We start from the raw sequence: 20,549 nt of genomic DNA, 5'->3' as shown, positions 1-20,549 counted from the left end.
TTGCTCTGCTCAGGGTCTGCAAATGCAGTACGCGCATCACGTTCCCCAGGAAGCTGGGCAGCGAGCGTGCGCGCGTTAGCAACAGCAGGGTTTCTGGAGTGAATTCTACCCCCCCTGCTCCCGTCAGACCACAGTCAAGCGCTGCTCGCTTGAGGACACATTTTGAGGCACACGTGACAAGAGGTGCAAGTTTGGCCCACGCCCCAGGAGAAACCCCGGGAGAAACAGCTAACTGCCCACGCGACAGCGCAGCTGAGGACGAGGGCTCCCCAGGCTGGTACCTGTTCATACGTGACAGGCACCCTCCCCTTGAGCCCCCTGATGGCCTGGCTCCACTGACATCTAGTGTGCACTTGGCACCCCCAGATTGCAAACACAGCACGAGCTACTGGACGAAGCCCTTGACCTCATGGGGTCTATGCTCTGGGAGGGGGGGCGCGTAAGACAAGTCAGGGGGACACGGAGCCGCGGGGAAGGTCAGGTGGAGCGAGGGGCTGGCAGAGCTGTGGTGGGGAGAGCCTCACTTGTGTACCCAGGGCCAGCTTCCAGGAAGAGGTGGGGTTTTGAACCCAGAGGAGCCACACACACAACCCCCGTGCAGAGGCCAGGAGGATGCTGTGGTTGGCAGATGGTCGGTGCGTGTGAAGAACAGCGAGGGCCCGTGGCCGCATCCAAGGGAGTTCAGGGAGAGGAAGAGCCCAGGGGTGACAGGGACAGGCAGGGACACAGGGCCCGGGGAGGACACGGCCAGACCTGGGTCTGCTCCAAGGAGGAGTCCAGAGGACCCGTGACCACCTTGCCTGCTTGGCAGGTGCCACTTCAAGAGAGTGTCAGGGTGGGTCCGGGCCACAGGGAGGGCAGAGGCGCTGTTTTCAGGGACGGACAACAGGCCAGGTTTGGGGGCCAAGATCAAGAGCTCAGACCTGAAGATCTAAGGCTGGAGACACCCACGAGACCCTCTGGTGGACACACGGAGTCGACACAGCAATATCTCGGACCTCAGGGGACCCAACGGCCTTGCAGACAGTATATAAAGCCATTCATCTATCAGCTGCTCTCTCACTCCTTACGACCAGGCACCGTGTGGACAAGGGCGTACCACTGTGTGATACTGACCCTCCTCCAAGTAGTGGGCACTCAGCACAGCCCCCAGGGCCCGCAGGTGACCCTCCCTGCTCCTCCTGGTCCCGGCCTGCACATCCTCTGCCCCATCGGGGCGGCCGCGATGCGCTGCCTCCCTGAGCCTGTGTCCTCAGGGTAAGACACAGCAGTCACTCTGGCTCCAGAGCACGCTGTGAGGACAGAACTGATGCCTGTCATCTCAAGGCCTGTGAACCTGTGTTCCCACACAAGCAGGTGTGGTCACACGTGTGCCACGTCCGGGATGGCCGCTGGGCCCCATCCCCTTCCCCCTCCCCCTTCCACCTCATTTCGCTTTCCTGGTAGCATTTTTTTACCATATTTCCAAGCACCGGACCTCCGAGCACCGCCTGTACGACTTTCTGCCGTGTGTTCTCAAGCAGCGACGCTCTCAAAGCTAGGCCTCTTTTACATGTTTACAAAAACACGAAAATCAATACGCAGTTACCAAAATAATAGAGGCTCGGTCTGCGTCTCCTACTCCCAGCCCAGGGCCTGTCTGCACACACCCCTGCTCATCCTCGGAGGCGTGTCTCCCTTCCTTCGCCCCCACCCCTCCTCCGCACCAGGGGCAGAAGCGCCTGGTCAGCATGGCCCCGCCGACCCCACCCTCCCCTCACCAGAGATGATGGAGTCGTTCAGAGCCTCTTCATCCTGATACACCAGCAGGTCGTCCTTGAGTTCGGAATTCACGATCAAGTTCTCCTTGTTCTCCTCCGAGCCCTTGGCTGCCGTCCGCTTGCCCTCCGAGATGCCGTCAAAGCTCCAAGCCTCCTCCCTCTCCTTGCCCCGCTCCATGCTGGACGTTCTCGACAGGCGGACGTCCACCCGCTTCTTCGGGGACGCTTTACTGTCCCGTCCTGGAAAACTGAAGCGGAAGACAGTTTGGGTTATACGCTGTCCGCTTCGTCCGAGGACCCAGCATATCGACTTGGGGGCTTCCGATAATATTGCAAATTCCCCAAGTACGTGCAGCGTCCAGCTTCTGATCTGAATGCACAGGGCACGCAGCCCCAGATGGCACACAGGCTTTGCGTCCAGGCACATGGCTGTCCTGAACAGCATACACACGCCCATGATGAAGCCTGACATGCTTAGTACACTCGGGGCCAGGACTTCCCGAGAACGGACGTGTGCAGCGTTTCTGCCAAACCACACGTGCGTCCCATTCCTTATCTGCTTTGCCCTCCGTCCACTTCTCCTTCACAGCCTGCCTACAGACACAGGAAATGAAAACTAAATGTGCAAGCTTCAGGAACAGGCTTACCTGTACTCTTGCCTAATGAAAACTCAAAGCCTGCAGAGGCCGGGACGGCTACTCCTCCTCCACGGCACTCCCTAACCTGGATCCTCCCGGGGAAATGCAGGGGCTTTGTGGTCAGGCTCCCACGGTGTCCAGCCCCTGAATGTCCTCTCCTGGAGTGTGGTACCCAAGATCAGAGCCCGGGGCGAAGGGAAAAGACGGGGCTCTTGTCCCAACCTTAAGAATTTCAAGACAGTGACAGCAACGCATGGAACTCAGTCCGGGCGCATGACACGAGACTGGCCTGGATGGAAATCTGGGCACACAGGTCTCCCTACCAGGGCGGCTCACCTGTCCTGGCGATGCTTGGTGGCCAGCGCCCTGTGCAGCTCCTCAATGACGCGGCTGGGGGGCAGTGGCCGGTGGACAGTGGCAAGATGTGGAGACCCCGTGGGCGTGGAAAGCTGTCCTCGGAGGGGAGGGTCAGTGTTTTTCCCGCCAGAGCCTTGGAAGAGTGCAGGCTGGCCTGGAGCACGAGAGGGACCGAGAGGAACGTGAGCCCCCGGGAGCCGGGAGGAGGGACTCTGCAGAAAGACATGAGCCCAAGGGCAGAGGACACAGCTCCCCCCACCACCCGGCCAGGTGACCTTGACGCCCTGTTCCAGAAGTTGTGCCAGGTCCCCTGCCCCCAGAGCCAGAGACAGGGCTCACCTCTGTCCGGTTCCATCCACGAGACCCCCCCGCCCCCAAGCCTGGGGGATGAGCTCCACAGACATCAGTGCCAACGAGCCCCCTGCAAGGTCTCAGGCACAGAAAACCGGACGCCCCTCTCCTCCCACTTGGAATCAATGACTTCACTGGGTCTGCCCTTCTCACCCAACTTTGTGACTCTGGGCAGGGCCCAAGTCTACCTTTCTTACTGCTGTATCCCCAGGCCTGGCACTTAATACATGTGCAATAAATGATTTTGAAGACTGAGAATAGACTTGCTCAAACCCTGCCTGAGAAGGTGAGGCCTCTCTTGCTCCTCTAACAGATGCTCCCTGAATGTGCACTCCAAGTCCCACGTGGCGTCAGGCGCTGGGGGCAGCAGAAGGCGTGGGTTTGGTCGTTACACGGATCTGGCCTCCAGTCTCAGTCTGCTACTTATCAGCTGTAAGACCTCCAAGGCAAGTCCCCAAAGCTCGGGAAGGCTCAGCCTTCTTATCTGTAAAATGGGCCGACAGTTCCCTGGCGGGGCCAGCAGGGGCCCGGCAGCTGGGTTAGGGCCTGGCACTGTTATATCTTCATACACGGACTCGTTCCCAGAGAGGCTGAGGCAGGCTCCCACTAGACTGATACAAGCAGACCAACCCCTTCTTAGCCTCGGCAGGAAGAGAGAGAGAAACAGAGAGACAGACACAGAGACACAGAGATCGAGACCACTCCATAAAAAACAAAGACTTTCTGATGCCATCCTGGAACGTGGATGTCACTAACAGGAAGACAGAAGGAAAACTGTAGGTCTCATCGGGACACATCATTTAGCGGTCTTTACAAACACCCGTCTTGGTGGGCACGGCCAGGAAACACGCACGGCCCAGGCCTTGCCCTCGATGGCCCTCTAGGCCGGCCAGGTGGGGCCAAGAGAGGAAAGGCAGACAGAAAGCCACTGGAGAAAGAGCTGTGCCAGGCAGGGGGGCTGAGAGCACCTGGGGTCGGGAGCACGTGGGCTGGGCTACGGAGGTCAGGCGAGGCCTCTCGGCAGAAGGGGACATCTGAGCTGACGCCCAAGGATGAGACGGTGCCAGCCATTCACAATGTGGCCAGACACGGGCAGGGCGGGGGGCGGGCTCCACCCGAGAGCGGCCCCCAGGGCCATCCCCAATTCTCCACACTCCACCAGCTCATCCCCCACCAACCTCCACCCCTCCTGGGGCGGCCCCTGCTCATCACAGGGACCGCCTCCCCTGCAGGTGTTGCTCTGCTGCCTAGAATCCTCGCCCACACCTGCTAGGAAGGCATCCCCGGTCCCAGCGTACAGGTGGGGAAACTGAGGTGGCGTGGCTTGTCTGTGCTCCCTCAGCCAGGACCCTCGCAGGGTCGCCACACGCTGGCAATCACGAATACACTGAACGAGCGCCCCCCATTTCCTGCTCTGCTGAGCGCTGTACCTGGCCCGCCTCATCCAGCCGCCCAGGGCACCAGTTAGCACTCCTCTTTCTCAGATAAGGAAACTGAGGCTCAGAAGCCAACCCCAAATCGTGCCTCCAGGGTATGACAGGGGCTGGGATTGGAACTCGGTGGCGGGATTCCAAGTGTGGTTGGCAGAGGCCGTGGGACCCCCATACGTGGAAGCGACTGTCATCCAGCTGGACGGGGAAAGCTTCGTCCTGAGGGGGTGAACTCACACGGGTCCAGGGTCCAGGCAAGTGAAACGCAGGTGAGTCAAGGGACCTCACGCAATTCATACGAACAGGGGGCGAGGGTTTTGGTAAATACAAGAGCACCTGCCCACCTTAATGGGGCTGCTGTGACTCAGGGGTGGCCAGATATGAAGACTTTTCAAGAAAAGCCAGAAATCTGGATTCCAGGTAAAACTGACATGTTTTACACATGTTAATATTTTAATGCTTAAATAGATTTTAATGTTTAAAATGTTGGCAACCCGTTAAAAAAAAATTCGACACCATGCTGACCCGGCAAAGCAAGTCTGTGAGTGGGTCTGGGTTGGGGGGAGGGGGAAGACAATGCCCTGACCTCTGGTGGAGGGTCGGTGAGGAGGCCTGCAGGCAAAGACCCCCGTGGGGACTCAGCTTGTGTATGCTGTCCCCCACCCCCGGTCCCAGTTAAGCCCAGCTAAGGGGCCTCTCTCCTCCTCTGCTGCCACCTAGCGCCCACACGCTGAAGCAAACACTTCCCCCCAAAGAGAAGAAAAAAGAGAACAGAGGAAATAAGACAGAGTCGCCAAAATGTGGTCTCAGCTGTCAAAAAGAGACCCAGGCTGAAACCACCCTCCCATGCCCTCCAGCTCCTAGTCTAGTACCCCAGATTAATCCCCCCGATGTTCTGGAGCTCCTCAAAAGGGAGGGGAGGGTCCCAGAGCACGAGGCCCTCGAAATCCAGAATTTCAGCCGTGCGGACAAGCAGAGGAGTCACGGCAGAGGAACCTCACCGTGTGGCCTTAGGTCTGATCTGTCCAAAGCACAGAGGAGGCAGGACATCTGTGAGTTATCGAGGGTCCAGGACAAACTGTATGGGAGCCAGAATAAAACATGGTGGATAGTGCCTGATCGGATGGATTTCCAATTGTTTCAAGTCTCAACGGATGGAGAAGAAAACTCTCAGAAGATAGCAACAAGTTGCAACAGTGTGATTCTGCCTCGAAACTTTGACTCCTATCCGTGCGGCCACGTCCCGGGAAGACTATAGGCTTAGACTCATCCCAGAGAGGTAGGAACAAGCAGGCGGGGCTCAGATCGTCGCTTGTTCCTTCAGTCACAGTTGCGCGCACTCGCTAAGCACCTGCTGTATGCCAGCACTAGGACGTGGTAGGGTCCCGGGTTGCGGTCACAAAATCCCACAAAGTGGGTAGCTCAGAACAACAGGACGTCATCCTCTCGTAGTCGTAGAGGCCAGAAGTCTGGAATCAAGGTGTCAGCAGCTGGATCCTTCCGACGGCTGAAAGACGCCAGGCGTCCCCCAGCTCCGCCGGCATGGCGTGACTTGCAGACAGGTCGCTCCAATCTCTGTCTCCACGTCCAGGTCGTCTGGTGGGTGCTTTTGTGTCTCTTATAAGGACACGCTCATTGGATTTGGGGCCCCTCCCTCGCCAGGACGATTTCATGTTGATCCCGATCTAATCATGTCTGTGAAGACCCTCTTCCAAAGAAGACCGCAGTTCTGAGCTTCCAGGTAGATGTGAGTTTTAAGGGCACACTACTCAGCCCACCGGGTGAGGTGAATGAAGCATGTGGTAAGTGCCCCAAGGCCAGGCGCATGCTGCTATGGGGTAAGGGTCAGGGACAGTGGCCCTGAAGGAGGGACAGAGACGCATAGGCACTGACCGCGTGACGCTGGGGAAGAAGGTTTTAGCAGGAAGGGCGGTATGGGGGTTACCAGCCTCAGGCCCAGAACTGGGTTCCAGTCTCCGTTAGCCGTGGGACCTGGGAGACGTTGCTGGAGCCCCTGAGCCTCGGTCTCTTCGAGGTGCTGGCCCGTGCATTAGGAACGGGCGGTGTGTAGCTGGGCCTCCTTGTGGCCCAACGAGAGGGAAGGAGTGGTGCTGTGAGTGGTGGTCAGGGGCTCACGGGCAGCAAGACCGCTCAGGTCCACCACCCACGTTGTCTTCATGCTACTCCCTTCAGGCAGCAGGTAAGGATCGACTCTTCAAAACAGCCACCTCGTACTGAAGGGTCTGCTTTTTCCCTGAGACCAGCAGCGTCTCCTATTTTCAGCACTGATGGGACAAGAAATACCCAAACTCCGAAAGCAAACGTCTCAATTTCCAGGGACTATTCAGCCAGTGTGGCCAAAGCTATAGGAGCAGATGCCTCTTGGGGCCTCTGCCCAGCCGTGCTCCCCTCTCTGATCCCCACCCTACCGTCCAGTGTTTATCCCTGCCTCCCTCTGCCTTTCAGGATGGAGCTCACTGGAACAAGGTCATGAGACAGCGGGGAGAAGTGGGGACAGACTGGGGAAGGAAGGGGAGGAGTGGGGGAGGGAGAGAGAATATGAGACAGAGAAGACACCTGAACATACAGACAAAATCTCCCTCCTGGGGGATGGCTACACTTTTGCATTCAGGTTCTGGAAGACTCCTTGGACTCCTGCCAATAAACTGCCTCATTTGCTTAAGGGAGCCCAGGGGTCTGCTCCTGACAACCACAGCTCATTGCTAAGAGCAGCCAGGCCTCCTGCCTCCAGTTCGTCTCCCCTGGGACTGCCTAGAGCCCGGATGGCAAAAGCAAAGGGTGAGAACCAGCCCGCAGCGGGAGCCCATCAAGACAGGTCGAAGGCACGGATGGCTGAACGGACGGAAGGATGCATGCATGCGGACCCACCTGTGACATTTTTCGTGGTTTTGCAGCCTGCCTTGGGTGGTGGCGTGGGCAACAGTGGGGGGCTGGGGAGCTGGCCCACGGATCTCTCCAGGGGTCTGGGAGGGCTGTCCAGGGAGTCAGACCCGGCTAAGGCTTGAGAGGGTTCATCCGCGGTAGGCGGGAGGCTGCCGGAGGCGTCTGCTTCTTCACCTCTGGATGCTGACGGCATCTTGGCTGGGTTCAAAGGCAAAACAGAGAGTTCACAAGCCATGCTGCTTCTGATGGGGTTGGACATGAGCAAGGACAGTAAAGTGGCTTGGGTGGCGTGGGACTGTTAACAGGATGCTCCTGTTACAGAGGGGCCGCTCAACGTACAGACCTGACTTCCTGTGAGTTTAGAAGTCAATAGAACTGTTGGGGGTGGGGGGGGGGGGGGAGGAGGGAGAAGAGGAAAGAATTCAGGAGCAGGAGTAATTCCGTAATTCTGTTCCTTTTCTCGGTCAACAGGTGGCGCCAAAGCTCCTGTCCCCACCTGACCTGGGGATGGTCACGATCAGAAGTTTGGGAATGAGACACACCCAGGCTCCAGTCGGCCCCTGCACTGTCATCCTGGGAAGTGACTCAAACTCCATTGTCTCCATTTCCCCACATGGGAGATCTGACAAACACCAGAGTCCCTCCCAGGGTTGCTGCAAGGTTTAAACGGGAGGGAACAATGTCGTGTGGGTCTGGCACCTGCAGACCCTCAAATTCAGCAGCCATTGACTTTACATGTGTGGTTTTCAGCAGCCCTGGCCCCTGGTACGTGTAGGTCCCAAGGAGTGGTTCAGGAGGCAAGGAGGTCCAGCTCAGAGGAAGGGCAGCCCGCCCAGCGCCCCTGTCCCCTCTCCCTCCTGCTGCCCCTTGAGCACTGCCCCCCAAGACTGTCCATCCCTCCTCTGCTTTCTCCCCATCCACGAGCACTGTCTTTTCCCTTCTCCCTTCATCTGACTCAAGTCCTACTGACCATCACGCACCACCCATCCCACCCACACCCCCAAGTCCTCTGCCTTCCTTTCATTTGGGCTCACCCTGCCGAGTGCTGCACAAGATGGTGAGACAGAAACCCCAGCGGCGGCCACCTCAGGACTGCCACGGTCAGGGCCCTCAGCTGCAGTCACGGCCTCAAACCTGCCTCCGGCTCCTCACCTCCCCACTCCTGTGTGGCCTCACCTCCAGGAGAAACTGAGGCCTTCAGACAGGGGTGGGGGTGCTGTTCTTAGATGCCTGACTCCAACACAACTGTCCCTGAAACCCCATCTTCCTTCCTCCCTGATACTAGAGAGGTGGACCCCCAGCCCCATCCCCACGTGGGGACCCCAGCACACCCTGCCCTCTCACAGCAGGTGCCCAGCCTGGTGTAAGATGCCTGCTGCGCATGGCCTCGTCTCATTTTTTACAACCGGCCGAGGAGGAAGATACAAACACTCCCAGAACAGCTTGGCAGAGCTGGGCCCACAGTCACCGCCTGGGGAAAGGTTCTGGAGGCCCTAAGGGGCGGAGCGCTGGCCGTGGTACTGAAAACACGGCGCTGGCCTGATACCTGCCCTTGGAGACTTTCCACGGAAACTCTGGAAGCAGACCCTGTGCATCCCATGGATCCCAGGTTATTACCATTTCTGTGCCTTTATTGTCCGTGGCCAACTCCATGGCCGTGACACTCTTGTGGCACAAGCCTGGGTCCTGCCATGTGCAAACATGGACGGGACAGTTTCTTCCTCTGAGTCCTGGGGGTCTGGACAAGGTGAGCAATGTATGTCTGGACTCCACAGGTTCCCTTAGCCAGGCTGCCAAGAGATGGGTTAACGGGGAGACTAGGCAGCCCAGGGCAGGGTCCCCATGCCTGCGTCAGGCGGGGCAGGGCCGCTTGATCTCAGTTGTCCTCAGTCTCCATCACGTTCCTCTTTGGCTCCCAGACACCTGTTCCCCAGTTCCCTCCTGTCACGCTGTCTGCACATGCTCAGCCCCCTGCAGGCTCCATTGGGGCTGCCCAGGAGGACCCAGCCCTCAGCCTTCAGCCTAGGACCCATTCCTCAGTCCACAGCTCCAATTCTCTCATCTAATTTTCCCATCCAGTCCTCTGGCTTCAGAATCCAACCCATCTCTCTGTCGACCCCTGACCTTCCCTCCTAGCTCCAGACTCATACATTATCAGCCACTGTGACATCTCCATCTGGAGGTCAGAAAGGCAAAATGAAACATTCTCAAACCCATCTCTTGATTTCCCAAGGGAAAGCCCTCTCCAGCCTTCCCCTTCCTTCAGATGCATTCACCCATCAACCCATCTTGCAAAGGTCCTTCAACAATTATGGGGTTCGGGCACCCTTCTAGGAGCCGCAGACATGGCACCCAACCAGACAGATCCCCACCCCCACCAGGCTTCCTACACAGCTCAGCAGCCGTGCAGCCAGACTGGACACCCACTACCTTGCCTCTCGTATGTAATTCACAGATAAATCCTGTGTGCTCTCCTTCCAAAATATTTCTCAGCAATGTTCACTTGTCCTGCCTACGCAAGCCTCCCTGGCCTCTACCTGGACCTCAGCAATGGCCTCCTGGCTCCTTCCCTTCCTGCCCCAAATCCACTCTCTAAACCAGGGGTTTTGCAAACTTTGTCCACAAAGGGTTTTGCAGATCAGAGTATCTGTTGGTGCAGCAACCTCCAGAGGGCTGGCAGTTCAAACAGCAAAACTTCCCTGCCTGTGCCAGAAGTGGATGCACACATGCCCAGTGCTGCCCAACAGAAAGGTTTGAGATGCCAGAAATGTTTCCTCCCTGTCCATTTCAGTAGCCACCAGCCATGCGTGGTCAATGAGCAACTGACAAGTGGCCAGTGTGAAGCTGAATTTTTTTATTTCATTTAGTTTTAATTAATCGAAATAGCCATGCAGCTAGTGAGTACTGGTGAGGACAGCTCTGGACTTCTGGGAGTCAGTGGTCCCAGCCCCCACCCCTCAACCAGAGATTGCAGGGCAAGCTTCTTCCAGCCCCACAGAGGTCTCCTCTTCCCACGAGCCCAAGGTGGAATGCGGGTCCCCCACCTCTGCTCCGAGAGCCCTGGGACTCAACACACCGGCAGGTCTCACCAAAATCCCCTCCAACATCTTCCCACAAAACTCATCCATGCCGGTCACACACTGACCTCTATGTCCCTGACCTGTCGGGGGCTCCGCAGGCTGAGAAAGTGGGGCTCTGAGATCTTTTAGCCTCTATCCTCTGCAGCTCATGTGAATGTGTAGCTACCGTTAGTTTGGAATCTTGACATGAACACCCATTAAAATCTTAATGCTATATCAGAAAAAAGATGTAGAAGACAAGGTCAGTTTCACAGGTTTCCCACATCTGAGATCCTGTCTGGGGCATGGGTGGGGGGGGGGGGGGGGGCACTGTTCCTTTGCTCCCCTGACCAGCAGAGGTCGCTTCTCACCAACCAAACTCTAAGCCAAGGTTCCCATGTCGCTGCACAAACCACAACGTAGGGCTCAGTTGAGGAACAGACACAACCGAAGCTCAACCAAGTGTGCACATCCAGGACTTACCAGCATACTTTAGGAAACGTTCCAGTGACATGCTTCTGTGTGGCCTCCACTCACCTTCCTGAGCAGGGGCTGATAAACTGTTTCATGTACAGGGACAGACAGTAAGTATTTCAGGCTTTGCAGGACAAGAGGCCAACTCGAGAATATTATGTAGGTGCTTATGTAACAAGAGAAAAAGCTCTACCCTGCCCTTTGGTCTGGGAAGTGCCTCCCGGGCAGTGGGCATGCTTTGAGCCCAGTTACCACTCACTGGAGACCTTCCAAGACCAAGAGTGACCAGTGAGACAGGAAGGTCCCGGTGGGCTGGGGACAGCTGCTGTGAGTAGTTTCATTGGCACCCCAAACACCTGGCATGTCTCAACTGGGACAGCTGGCCAAGGGCAAGGCAGCTGGCTGAGTCCCAGATGCAAGCGGGACGAGCCCAGGGTCTGAGCAGTGCTGAAGTGCACCCACCAGTCAGGGAGGGGCAGACTCGGCTTGGTGTCTGGGTTTACAGAGCCAGCACATTGAGTGTGCCATCCAGACAGGTGGCAGCTGGGTCTCACCTATAGCCTGCCATTCACCATCCCCTCCTTACTTCACAAACAACCCATATTCCAGAGCATTCCAGAAGCACCTCTAGTTTGGATTGTAGAGTATTACGTTGTTGTTTTTTAAAGTTTATTTTATGTTGAGAGAGAGACAGCCTAAGCAGGGGAGGGGCACAGAGAGAGAGAATCCCAAGCAGGCTCTGTGCCGTCAGCAGAGAGCCCGATGTGGGGCTCAAACTCACAGACTGTGAGATCATGACCTGAGCCAAAATCAAGAGTCGGGTGCTTAGCCAACTGAGCCTCCCAGGCACCCTGTAGAGTATTATGGTTAAAAGCATGTCCGGGGATCAAACCCCAGCCTGCCACTTATGGGCTCCCTGGCCTTAGATAAGCAACAATCTCTCTGGGCCTTTGCTTTCTCATCTGAACAAATAGGGTTGTTAAGAAAATACGGGGAACACAGTACAGGTTTACTGAATGCCACTTTCCTTTTTTAATTCGTGCGTTCTTGAGAAAGAGCACAGCCCTGCCTGACAACAGAAATGCAGGACAGCCACCTGTCCCATTTAAAGTTAAAACAGATCCTTCTGGGCTTTTTAGAGAATGTTAGGCCACAGGTATAACACCATCCAAATAAAACCAGAAAAACAAAATCACCCCAAATACAAAAGGGTCCAAAGTCAACCCAAACCCAAATCACCAAACTCAAAGTGAGGGTCAAAAACCAAAAACAATGGTCAGGATCTTTGACAACATCCTTTTCCTAAGAGACCTGTGATTCTGGACATAACCCCCACCCCTCCCCTCCAAACGCACACAGCAGTTAGTGACACATGGAAGTGACAGCCCCAGCCCAGGTGTTACCACCTGGCCAAGGAGTGACGTCCCCTGAAGCCAGGAGCTTCTCCACGCACATGGACATGTGGCCCCTCCCGCGCCCCCTCCCCCAGCAAAGTTCGCAGGATGTCTGCTTTCTAAGAGAAAGCAGCTAACCTTCCAGGACACCGTGAACACCACACGAGTCCCCAGGGGAGCCCATTCTGGGCCCCTGGACGTTTCCATGAACTTCCTGGGGTCAAGAAGAGACCCCAGGTGCAGGCTTGAGCACTCCCCAGACACCGTGGCTGCCCAGAATGCAGCTTTCTCTGCCACACATCGTTCCCAGCACAGAGGGACAGGCCTCCCTCGGGCGTGGAGGTGCAGGGGCGCGGGGACACGAACGACGGCCGAACGGAGTCTGAGAATAGCCGGTCTCCTCCAGCTCTGCATAGTCCCTGCAGACCTGGGTCCCATCGTGCCCCCACAGCCACCTCACTCTTTCACTACAGCAGCCCCACCCCCGTATCTGCAGGGAAGACGGCCCAGGCCCCCCGCGGACACCTAAAACCATGCAGAGCGCCGAACCCAGGAGGTACGAGGTTTCTTCCTCTACGCGCACACCTAGGATGACGTGCAATTTACAGATTAGGCACAGTAAGAGGTTAACGAGAACCCGTGAAACACGAGTGTAACAACAACTGTAATCTGTGATAAAGGTTATGTGGTCTCTCGCTCTCTCTCGGGAAACCTCCTTGTGCGGTACTCACGCTACTTGTGAAGGGAGCTGGTAGAAGCCTAGGGGAGGAGATGAAACGAGGGAAGGGTGCAGGCCCGGGAGGGAACACTAGGTCACCGTCGACCTTCTGACGACGTGTCAGGAGGAGGGGCATCCGCGTCCAGACCAGTGGCTCACGGCAGGTGACTGAAACCGCAGGTCGGGAGACCACCGTATCCACCACGTGATAACGAGGCCCAGAGCGGATCAGCCCCTGCGGCAGCACAGGGACCAGGCTCCTTACCTTCCCAGAAGGGGCCGGGCAGGAGCCGACAGGGGAGCCCCTTGAAGGGAGTGGCCCCTTCGCAGCCCCCAGTGACCCCGGCTGCATGGCAACGGCAGCCCGGGGGGGCCCCCAATGTTGAAGGTTTTCGCGAAAGCTCCGTATTTTTAAGTGCTGACTTGCAATTATTTAAGCGGGGAGTTTAAAGCCTGTTAGACTGTAATCCGCTCCCTCACTGCAGGGCTCTGCTCAAGGCCAGGCTTCTCCCTACAGACCTGGTGCTCCCGGCGGCGGCGGCCTCGCTCAATAGCACAGCGCAGGTGGACACGCCTCCCAAAACACACGTGCTGAACGAGGCAGGGGCTCTGGGGCGTCTGCAGGCAGCCGGATCCTGAGTGTTAATGCCTCGCTCCCCAAAAGTTGCTTTTCCGTAGTGACGTCGACAACAATCACCAGGAGCAGACACTTCCAGAGCGCTCAGGATGTGTCCGGACAGAGTTAGGGGATTCCTGCGGATTACCTAAACGCAGCAACCCCAGGACATGGTGAGGCATTATCCTCACGTGTAGTTGAGGACACAGGCTCAGAGAGGTTGAGTGACTTATTCACAGTCACACAGCTTAGTGAGGAGTTGAGGCACGTCTCAGACCCAGGTTGGCCCGGCAAACACGTTGCCCTGAATTCCCTAATTCTACACCCCTGGGCAAGCTACAGACCCCTGTACCTCCGTTTCACCTTGAGGGAAAAGGCAACGACACTAGTGATAAAAACCCAGAGGCATTTCCAGCATAAAACGAGCTAATGCATGTGCTCAGAACAGTGTCCTGCACACAACCGGCATCCTTCAGAAAATCGGGCCTTTTCTCTGTGTTCCTATACTTTGGTTTGCTACGTTTTCTTTTACGTAACTCACACTTTTCATTTCAACTTGTTTATTAGAAGAAAACCCGAATCACCACCCGGAGTGAGAAACCCGTTCCACCTGTGCTAATGAAAATAAACTTCGCTGTTCTTTACCTATTTGCCACAAGCCACCTCTGGAAACTCCTCTCCCACATCCTGGGGGCACAGGACCCACACCGAGGGCAGGAACGAAGAGTCCAGCTGAGGGGTGAGGCTGCACCTCTGGGGCCCCACACCGACCAGGGACAATGGTCTCGCTCCCCGGGCCCTGGCCCGCCCTGCAGCCCGGTGCTTCGCCCGCAGCACAAATCCTCTGTGGTCCCACCTCCGTCCCGTACCCCAGGGCTCCAGCTGCCTTCAGCCCCTCTCTCTCTATCTTACCCTGGCTCTGGCCACACATACAGACCTTTAGCTCTGCACAAGTCCCCTGGTCTGTCCTGCTCCCTGGCCAACCACAGCCCCCAAATCCAGCCTCTGGGCTGCTTTCGTAAATAAGATTTGCTGGCACCCAGCACATCTTCTGTGGCTGGTTTTGGGCTACTCGGAAGCGGTGGGCAGTTTCACCGGGAACCTTCTGACCCACAAAGGCAACCGTAGTTAACTGGCTCCGTGCAGAAAAAGTTTGTGGACCCTGTGCTCTGTCTTTGCAGATGTCCTTCTCCCAACCGGGATGCTCTTTTCCTCACTCTCTGCCTGGCCAGTGCTTGTTCATCGCTAGGCTGCCCCAGCCCCCAGACTCAGGGAGGGGCCCCAGTGTGCACGCCCGCTGTCATGGACTCAGCTCAAGGAGATCGGCAGGTTTGTCCGCCTTCCCCCATCACTCTGGGAGGAGGAGACCCGGACACATATGCCATGAGGACCCCCGACCCAACAGCACATCCCGTCCAGGAGAAAGTCCTTCACACGAATCTGTGGCCTCAACAAGCCAACTGTACTCTCGAGACTCCATCCCCAAACCAAGCACACAGGGAAAGAGAGCGCCGGAGGTTAGCAGGGGCGCCGATGGAGCAGGCAGAGCTGAGCAGCAGAAGGAACCTGCCAAGGAGAAGTGCCAGGCGCCAGTAGGGGGCTGGGTGCAGCAGCCTAGCACGCGGGAGGCCGGGCGGCCAAGGGGCAGGGCTCAGGCGGGGTCAGGCCGACCACCACTTTGACGCAAGCCTGATGCCTGGGGCCACCGGGGCACAGGCACATGCTGACAGGGTCTCTGCAGGAGAGGCCAGGACTGTCCCAAGGGTCACAGCCCTTCAGACCGCAAACTCCTATCACATCTTCAAGCTGGGGTAAGACTGGGGAGGCACAGCCACCCCCAGGGAGGGCGGGGCACAGCTCTCAGCAGGTGCCCACTAGTGCCGGCCGGGGCGGCCGGTGGAAAGCGTCGGTGTGAGCCTTGTTTGGCAGAAGAAGGCAGCAGAGAACAGATGCCCACCTGGCTCCAAAGCCACAGAAGCCCCAGCAGGCCTGTCCTCACGGCCTGGATTTCCAACCTGCCACGCCTGTGCAGACGGTTCAACTTCCAACCCCCACCCTGTGCCTGGCGTACTTATAGCTTGTAATTTTACGAGGGGAGAAGTTCCCAGCTTGACGGTGAGGTCCCCCCGAGTATTTCTGCAAAAAAGCTAATGGGTCAGAAGAAGAGGGGCGGGTGCTTCAAAGCACCACGGGCTCCTTCGGGGGGCTCGTGTTTTGCCTCCTCTCTGCCTTCCCTTCCTCCCCACCTCGCCCACAGCTGGCCCCTGTCTGGCCCAGTCAGTGAAAACCACCACGGCCACGGCCCCCGCCGTCCCCACGGAGGCTCAGAAGGGTGCACACTACCTTCAAACGGCACCGAATGAGAACTACTGTTCTTCCCGCTTAAGAGAGCCGGGAAAAGAGGTTTCAAGCAACACATGCAGCACGCCCTTCGGCGAGGTGGCGAGGACAGCCCTGCGCGAGGAACACGGCATCCGACGCCCCACATGCACCACACGGCTCCGGGCGCTGTGCGCCGGGCACCGAGGTCATGCTCTGTGGAGGACACAGCCACCTGCTGAGGATTTGGGCCACTCGGAAGGTCCCTCTACCCCATCCCGCCCTCCTGTCTTCGGGTCAACGAGGATGCCCCTACGGACACCGGCTGGCTCCCCTGGAGAGAATTTTCCTGCTCAGACGTTCCCAGTGGCAAGAGACTGTCCCAGGAAGAGCCAGAGAAAAATGCCCCGGCAGAGTTTAAACTGCACACGGCACAGTATGGCAGGGCTCGGAGCCCAGAGCATGGCTGTGCCTCCGAGGACAGGATTCTACCAGAGCTATTGCCCAGGCCGTGGCCAGGGACCTCAGCTGCCACCCAGCTGGCGGCCATCCTGGCAGCGGCTCAGCCCTGCACGGTTACAGCCGTACCTGCGTCGTCAGAATGGGAGTCCGAGGGCAGTGGTGCGTCCAGGGAAGGCTGGTCTGTCCCGGTGGCCAAAGGGCTTCCTGGCTGGGCTTCTTCTGAAGTCAGCATCTCCTGCTTGGGGGTGGACGGTTCGCTCTGTGCCGCTCGGGGGCCCCCGTCAGGATTGCACACTTTGTTCTCAGCATCTGTAAGGAAACGCGGCGGTCAACAGAGCCCGTGCCTCCCTTCCGACACGCTTGCACTCACGCGGAGTGCCTTCCTGGGAGACGTGCCATCCCAGGCCCTGCTGTGGTGCCCCTTCAGTTCTTCCCCATGCCACCCCCCGGAGTCCCCCTCCACATCCGGTCTTCTTAAGGGGGTCCCAGCACTGCCTCACCCCCCCGCCCCCGCCGTCCCCGGGGCCTCTGTGCACCACCTGCCTATGGGAGCCTAGGAAAGCCTCCACCCGCCTCCGTGGTGCGCGCCCCCCACTCCCGCGCTGGCCTCCGCCCTGCGGCTCGCTCGACCAACAGCGCATCCGCAGGTTGGATGCAGCTGTGCCTTTAAAAGTGCTCGCAGGCTCCTGCAGTGAAGCCACCACTGCCCTCGCTGCTGGGACACGCGGGGCCAGCGGGCCGGGGCGAGAGGCAGACGGTGCAAACCTGAGCTGCTCCTGTCCTGGCAGCAGAGGCCAACCCAGACGGGACAACAGACCCTGGCTGCCGTATGCCCTGAGGTGCTGCAGGCGTCTGCCACAGGACATTGTCACGGCTACCAGTAACCAATCCACGTTTGCACCCACCATTCCACAATCAGGTCCCTGGTACGCAAACCTTCTCAGTCCCCCACTGTGAGTCTGGGACTGGGCCCACCCAGGGAGGCGGGGATCAACAAGTCAGTCCTTGCCGGCAGGGGGCTCACACTCCCAGGCACCGCAAGCCCAGGACTAGCGGCAAAGAGCGGGGAGTCCCTCGGTCTAGACAGGTGGCCTTCTCAGAAAAAAATAACCCCAGGCTCACGGTGCCTGAGTGGCTCAGTCCGTTAAGTGTCCGACTCTCAGTTTTGGCTCAGGTCATGATCTGGTAGTTCATGGGTTCAAGCCCCACGCCGGGCTCCATGCTGACAGTGCTGAGCTTGCTTGGGATTCTCTCTCTCCCTCTGTCTGCCGCTCTCCCACGCATGCTCCCTCTCCCTCTCAAAATAAATAAATAAACTTAAAAATATTGTTTCAAAAAATGACCCCAGGTTCCCAGTAGGGCTGAAACAAGGATCCAGTGTCTCCCCTTGCTTGGGGGCTCGGCTGCTGGAACGTGGAGGGTGTGGCCTTTGAAAATGAGGGGCTTTGTGCCCAGGTGCGTAACCGGCCCAGTCGCACGGCCACCAGAGGGCGGGTCCCGGCTGGGACACAGCCAGCTGATAACCATCACCCCTTCTGAGACACCGAGCACCGACCCATGCACGGGGCACCTGCCCGGCCCCCTCAGGTGTCACGGCCAGTTCAGGGAGGTCACAGAGCAGCAGTGTGACCCATACACGTCCCTCCGTGGGGAGACAGCACGGCGGGGAGGTCAGCCGGGCTCGGGAGAGCTGCCTCCCATCCCCGTGGCGGGCGTGCGGGGGTCAGTCTCCGAGTCAGGCCCCTTCGGCCTCCGCCGGTCTCACTCCCTACCTGCTGCCCTCGTGTCCTCCAACAACGTCCCTTTCACCCCCAAAGTTGGACAAGAAGCAGAAGGTCACCCTACCCATGCCTCCCATCCCACGGCAGACACCTCTGGGCATCCGCTTCCCGGCCTCCGAGACGGGGGTGAGGACATCACTGCTTGCTTCACGGCCTCCACGTGGGAATTAAATCAGTTCCGCTACACCACGCACCTGGCCAAGAGCAGGCACGCGCCATGTGCTTGCAATTATCGTTACTGCCGTTGATGAGGCCTGACGAGGAAGCCTGAGGGCCCGGCCCCTGGGCTGAGCCCGCGCGCCCACGTGAGGGTGACAGGCTGCCTCGGCAGGGTCCTCGCCGCACCCGGACTTGGGCCTGGTGCCCGGCGTGGGACCCCAAAGGGATGGGAGTCACAGCTGCTGCCCCACCCCCCACCCCCGGCTGCACAGCCCTCTCCCCGGGGAAGGGCAGAGAGGCCGGCCAGCCGGAAGTCTGGAGATTTGGGGCTGGGAAGGGCTCGTCTATGCAGCCAGGTCAGCTGACCAAAGGTCCTGGACGAGGGGCCGGCGGCCTCTTCCAAAAAAGGAGACGGCTGGTATTTTAGACTTTGTGGGCCACACAGCAGGTACTGCGTTCTTTTTTAATTTTCACAAAACCCTTTAAGTTTAAAAACCGTGCCCAGCCCGAGGGCCTTGCAAAACCTGCTCCCGGGCCAGACCTGCTGCAGACTCGCAGCGGTGGTCTGCCAACCCGCCCTGGTGCAGGCAAAGACCCAGATGCCAGCCAAGGGCGCAGACCCAGTGGGCATAGCTGAACGTCACAAAGCTCAAAACTACACTCTCCCGGACGCCGCTCAGGGCTGGTTTACGCGGACTCGACACGCAGTCGTGACGGTCTCTGCCGCCAGCTTACTTGGTCCTCGGTGGCAGGGCGCAGAGCACAGCTGGCACCGAGGGGCCTGCCTGCCGGGGACACAGCACCGTCTCGGCCGGACCGCACACCTCTGCGAGGGGAGGCTGCCGCCCGCCGCTTACAGAGGCACACCCCTCCTCCGGAAGGACAGGCCACTGGCGGCCAGGGACGACCACTGTTTGAACCCATGACCCTCCCCTAATCATCACCAACGACAATCACGTGACCAGAACTCGCACGTGTGGGGCCCAGAGGCCTGCAGCCCGCGGCCAGCTCAGCCAAGGCTTCATCCTCCCCAAACACGCAGACTTAGGGGCCCTCTCCTGCGTCCCCGCTCAGCGCACTTGTAGGACCTTTCTGGGCTGCGCTCAGAGCCCCGGTTCATAATCACGTTCAATGAAAAGTTGGCAGTTCCCAAAATAGCCCTGCTGGCAGGGCCGTTGCCTAGAAACGCCGTTGGCGGGGGGGGGGGGGGGGGGGGGGAGGGGGCGAGGAGATGTGGGTGGCTTGTCCCCTGTGCCTCGCCGTTCAGCCAGCCCTCCCTCCCGGCCTGCTCTCCATCGGATGTCCGTCCTCCCCCCGGGGGCTGTGGAGGAGCACAGGGTGGACCACCGGTGTCACACAGAGCAGCCACGGCGACAGGAACGTGCCACACACGCACCGCGCCTGGCCTTCCCGCCACGTAGCAGCCAGACGCACTTGACTCGTTGCCGCCCAACCCCCCCCTCCCCGAGGAAGGAAACCACGCGTCTCTCGGGTCACCGAACACAAGCATCTTTTTTTTTTTTTTTTTTTTAACATTTTTTATTTATTTTTGGGACAGAGAGAGACAGAGCATGAACGGGGGAGGGGCAGAGAGAGAGGGAGACACAGAATCGGAAACAGGCTCCAGGCTCCGAGCCATCAGCCCAGAGCCCGACGCGGGGCTTGAACTCACGGACCGCGAGATCGTGACCTGGCTGAAGTCGGACGCTTAACCGACTGCGCCACCCAGGCGCCCCCACAAGCATCTTTTTTACACCCAGTGCTGGAACGGGAGATTCCTCCAGTTACCGAAGCAAATGCTGAGTGGACGCACGCGGGAAGACGGAGCAAAGTCACTGGGGGGAAATGTGCAGGCTCCTGTCCCGTGGGTTAGGACGCGGTGGAGGGGCTGGGGCGCTGCTGGCCCTCGCCAGCCACCCAGGAGTCGGCGGAGCCTGGCCAAAGCAGGGAAGACAGTGCGGGAAGGGTCACCTGCCCCCTCCCCACCCACACCCGGCACATCAGCAGACTTGCAGGAACAAGGGGGGTGGGGGGTCAGACTGCCTCATAAAACCACACACCCAGGAGGGACACGGGCTCATCTCCTGGGGACCCCAGGGCTCTTCCCTGCAGTCCCCTCCAGGGGAC

The 20,549-nt window shown here is 58.6% G+C and overlaps 1 protein-coding gene across 5 annotated transcripts in view; it reads right to left on the bottom strand.

Annotated features, from left to right (window-relative positions):
- PHACTR3 (phosphatase and actin regulator 3) overlaps positions 1–20,549 on the bottom strand; it is a 236,952-nt gene that overhangs the window by 75,821 nt on the left and 140,582 nt on the right. For all 5 annotated transcript variants that reach the window (XM_058686121.1, XM_058686120.1, XM_058686122.1 and 2 more), the window contains 4 exons: positions 16,609–16,791; positions 7,426–7,638; positions 2,735–2,909; positions 1,761–2,008 (listed from right to left, as the gene is read on the bottom strand). In XM_058686121.1, coding sequence (XP_058542104.1) covers positions 1,761–2,008; positions 2,735–2,909; positions 7,426–7,638; positions 16,609–16,791 — 819 coding nt within the window. The remainder of the gene's footprint in view (positions 1–1,760; positions 2,009–2,734; positions 2,910–7,425; positions 7,639–16,608; positions 16,792–20,549) is intronic.

This window comes from Neofelis nebulosa, chromosome 9 (assembly GCF_028018385.1).
Source record: "Neofelis nebulosa isolate mNeoNeb1 chromosome 9, mNeoNeb1.pri, whole genome shotgun sequence".
Classification (NCBI taxonomy): Eukaryota; Metazoa; Chordata; class Mammalia; order Carnivora; family Felidae; genus Neofelis; species Neofelis nebulosa.
This window is presented reverse-complemented; position numbering and strand designations above follow the sequence as displayed.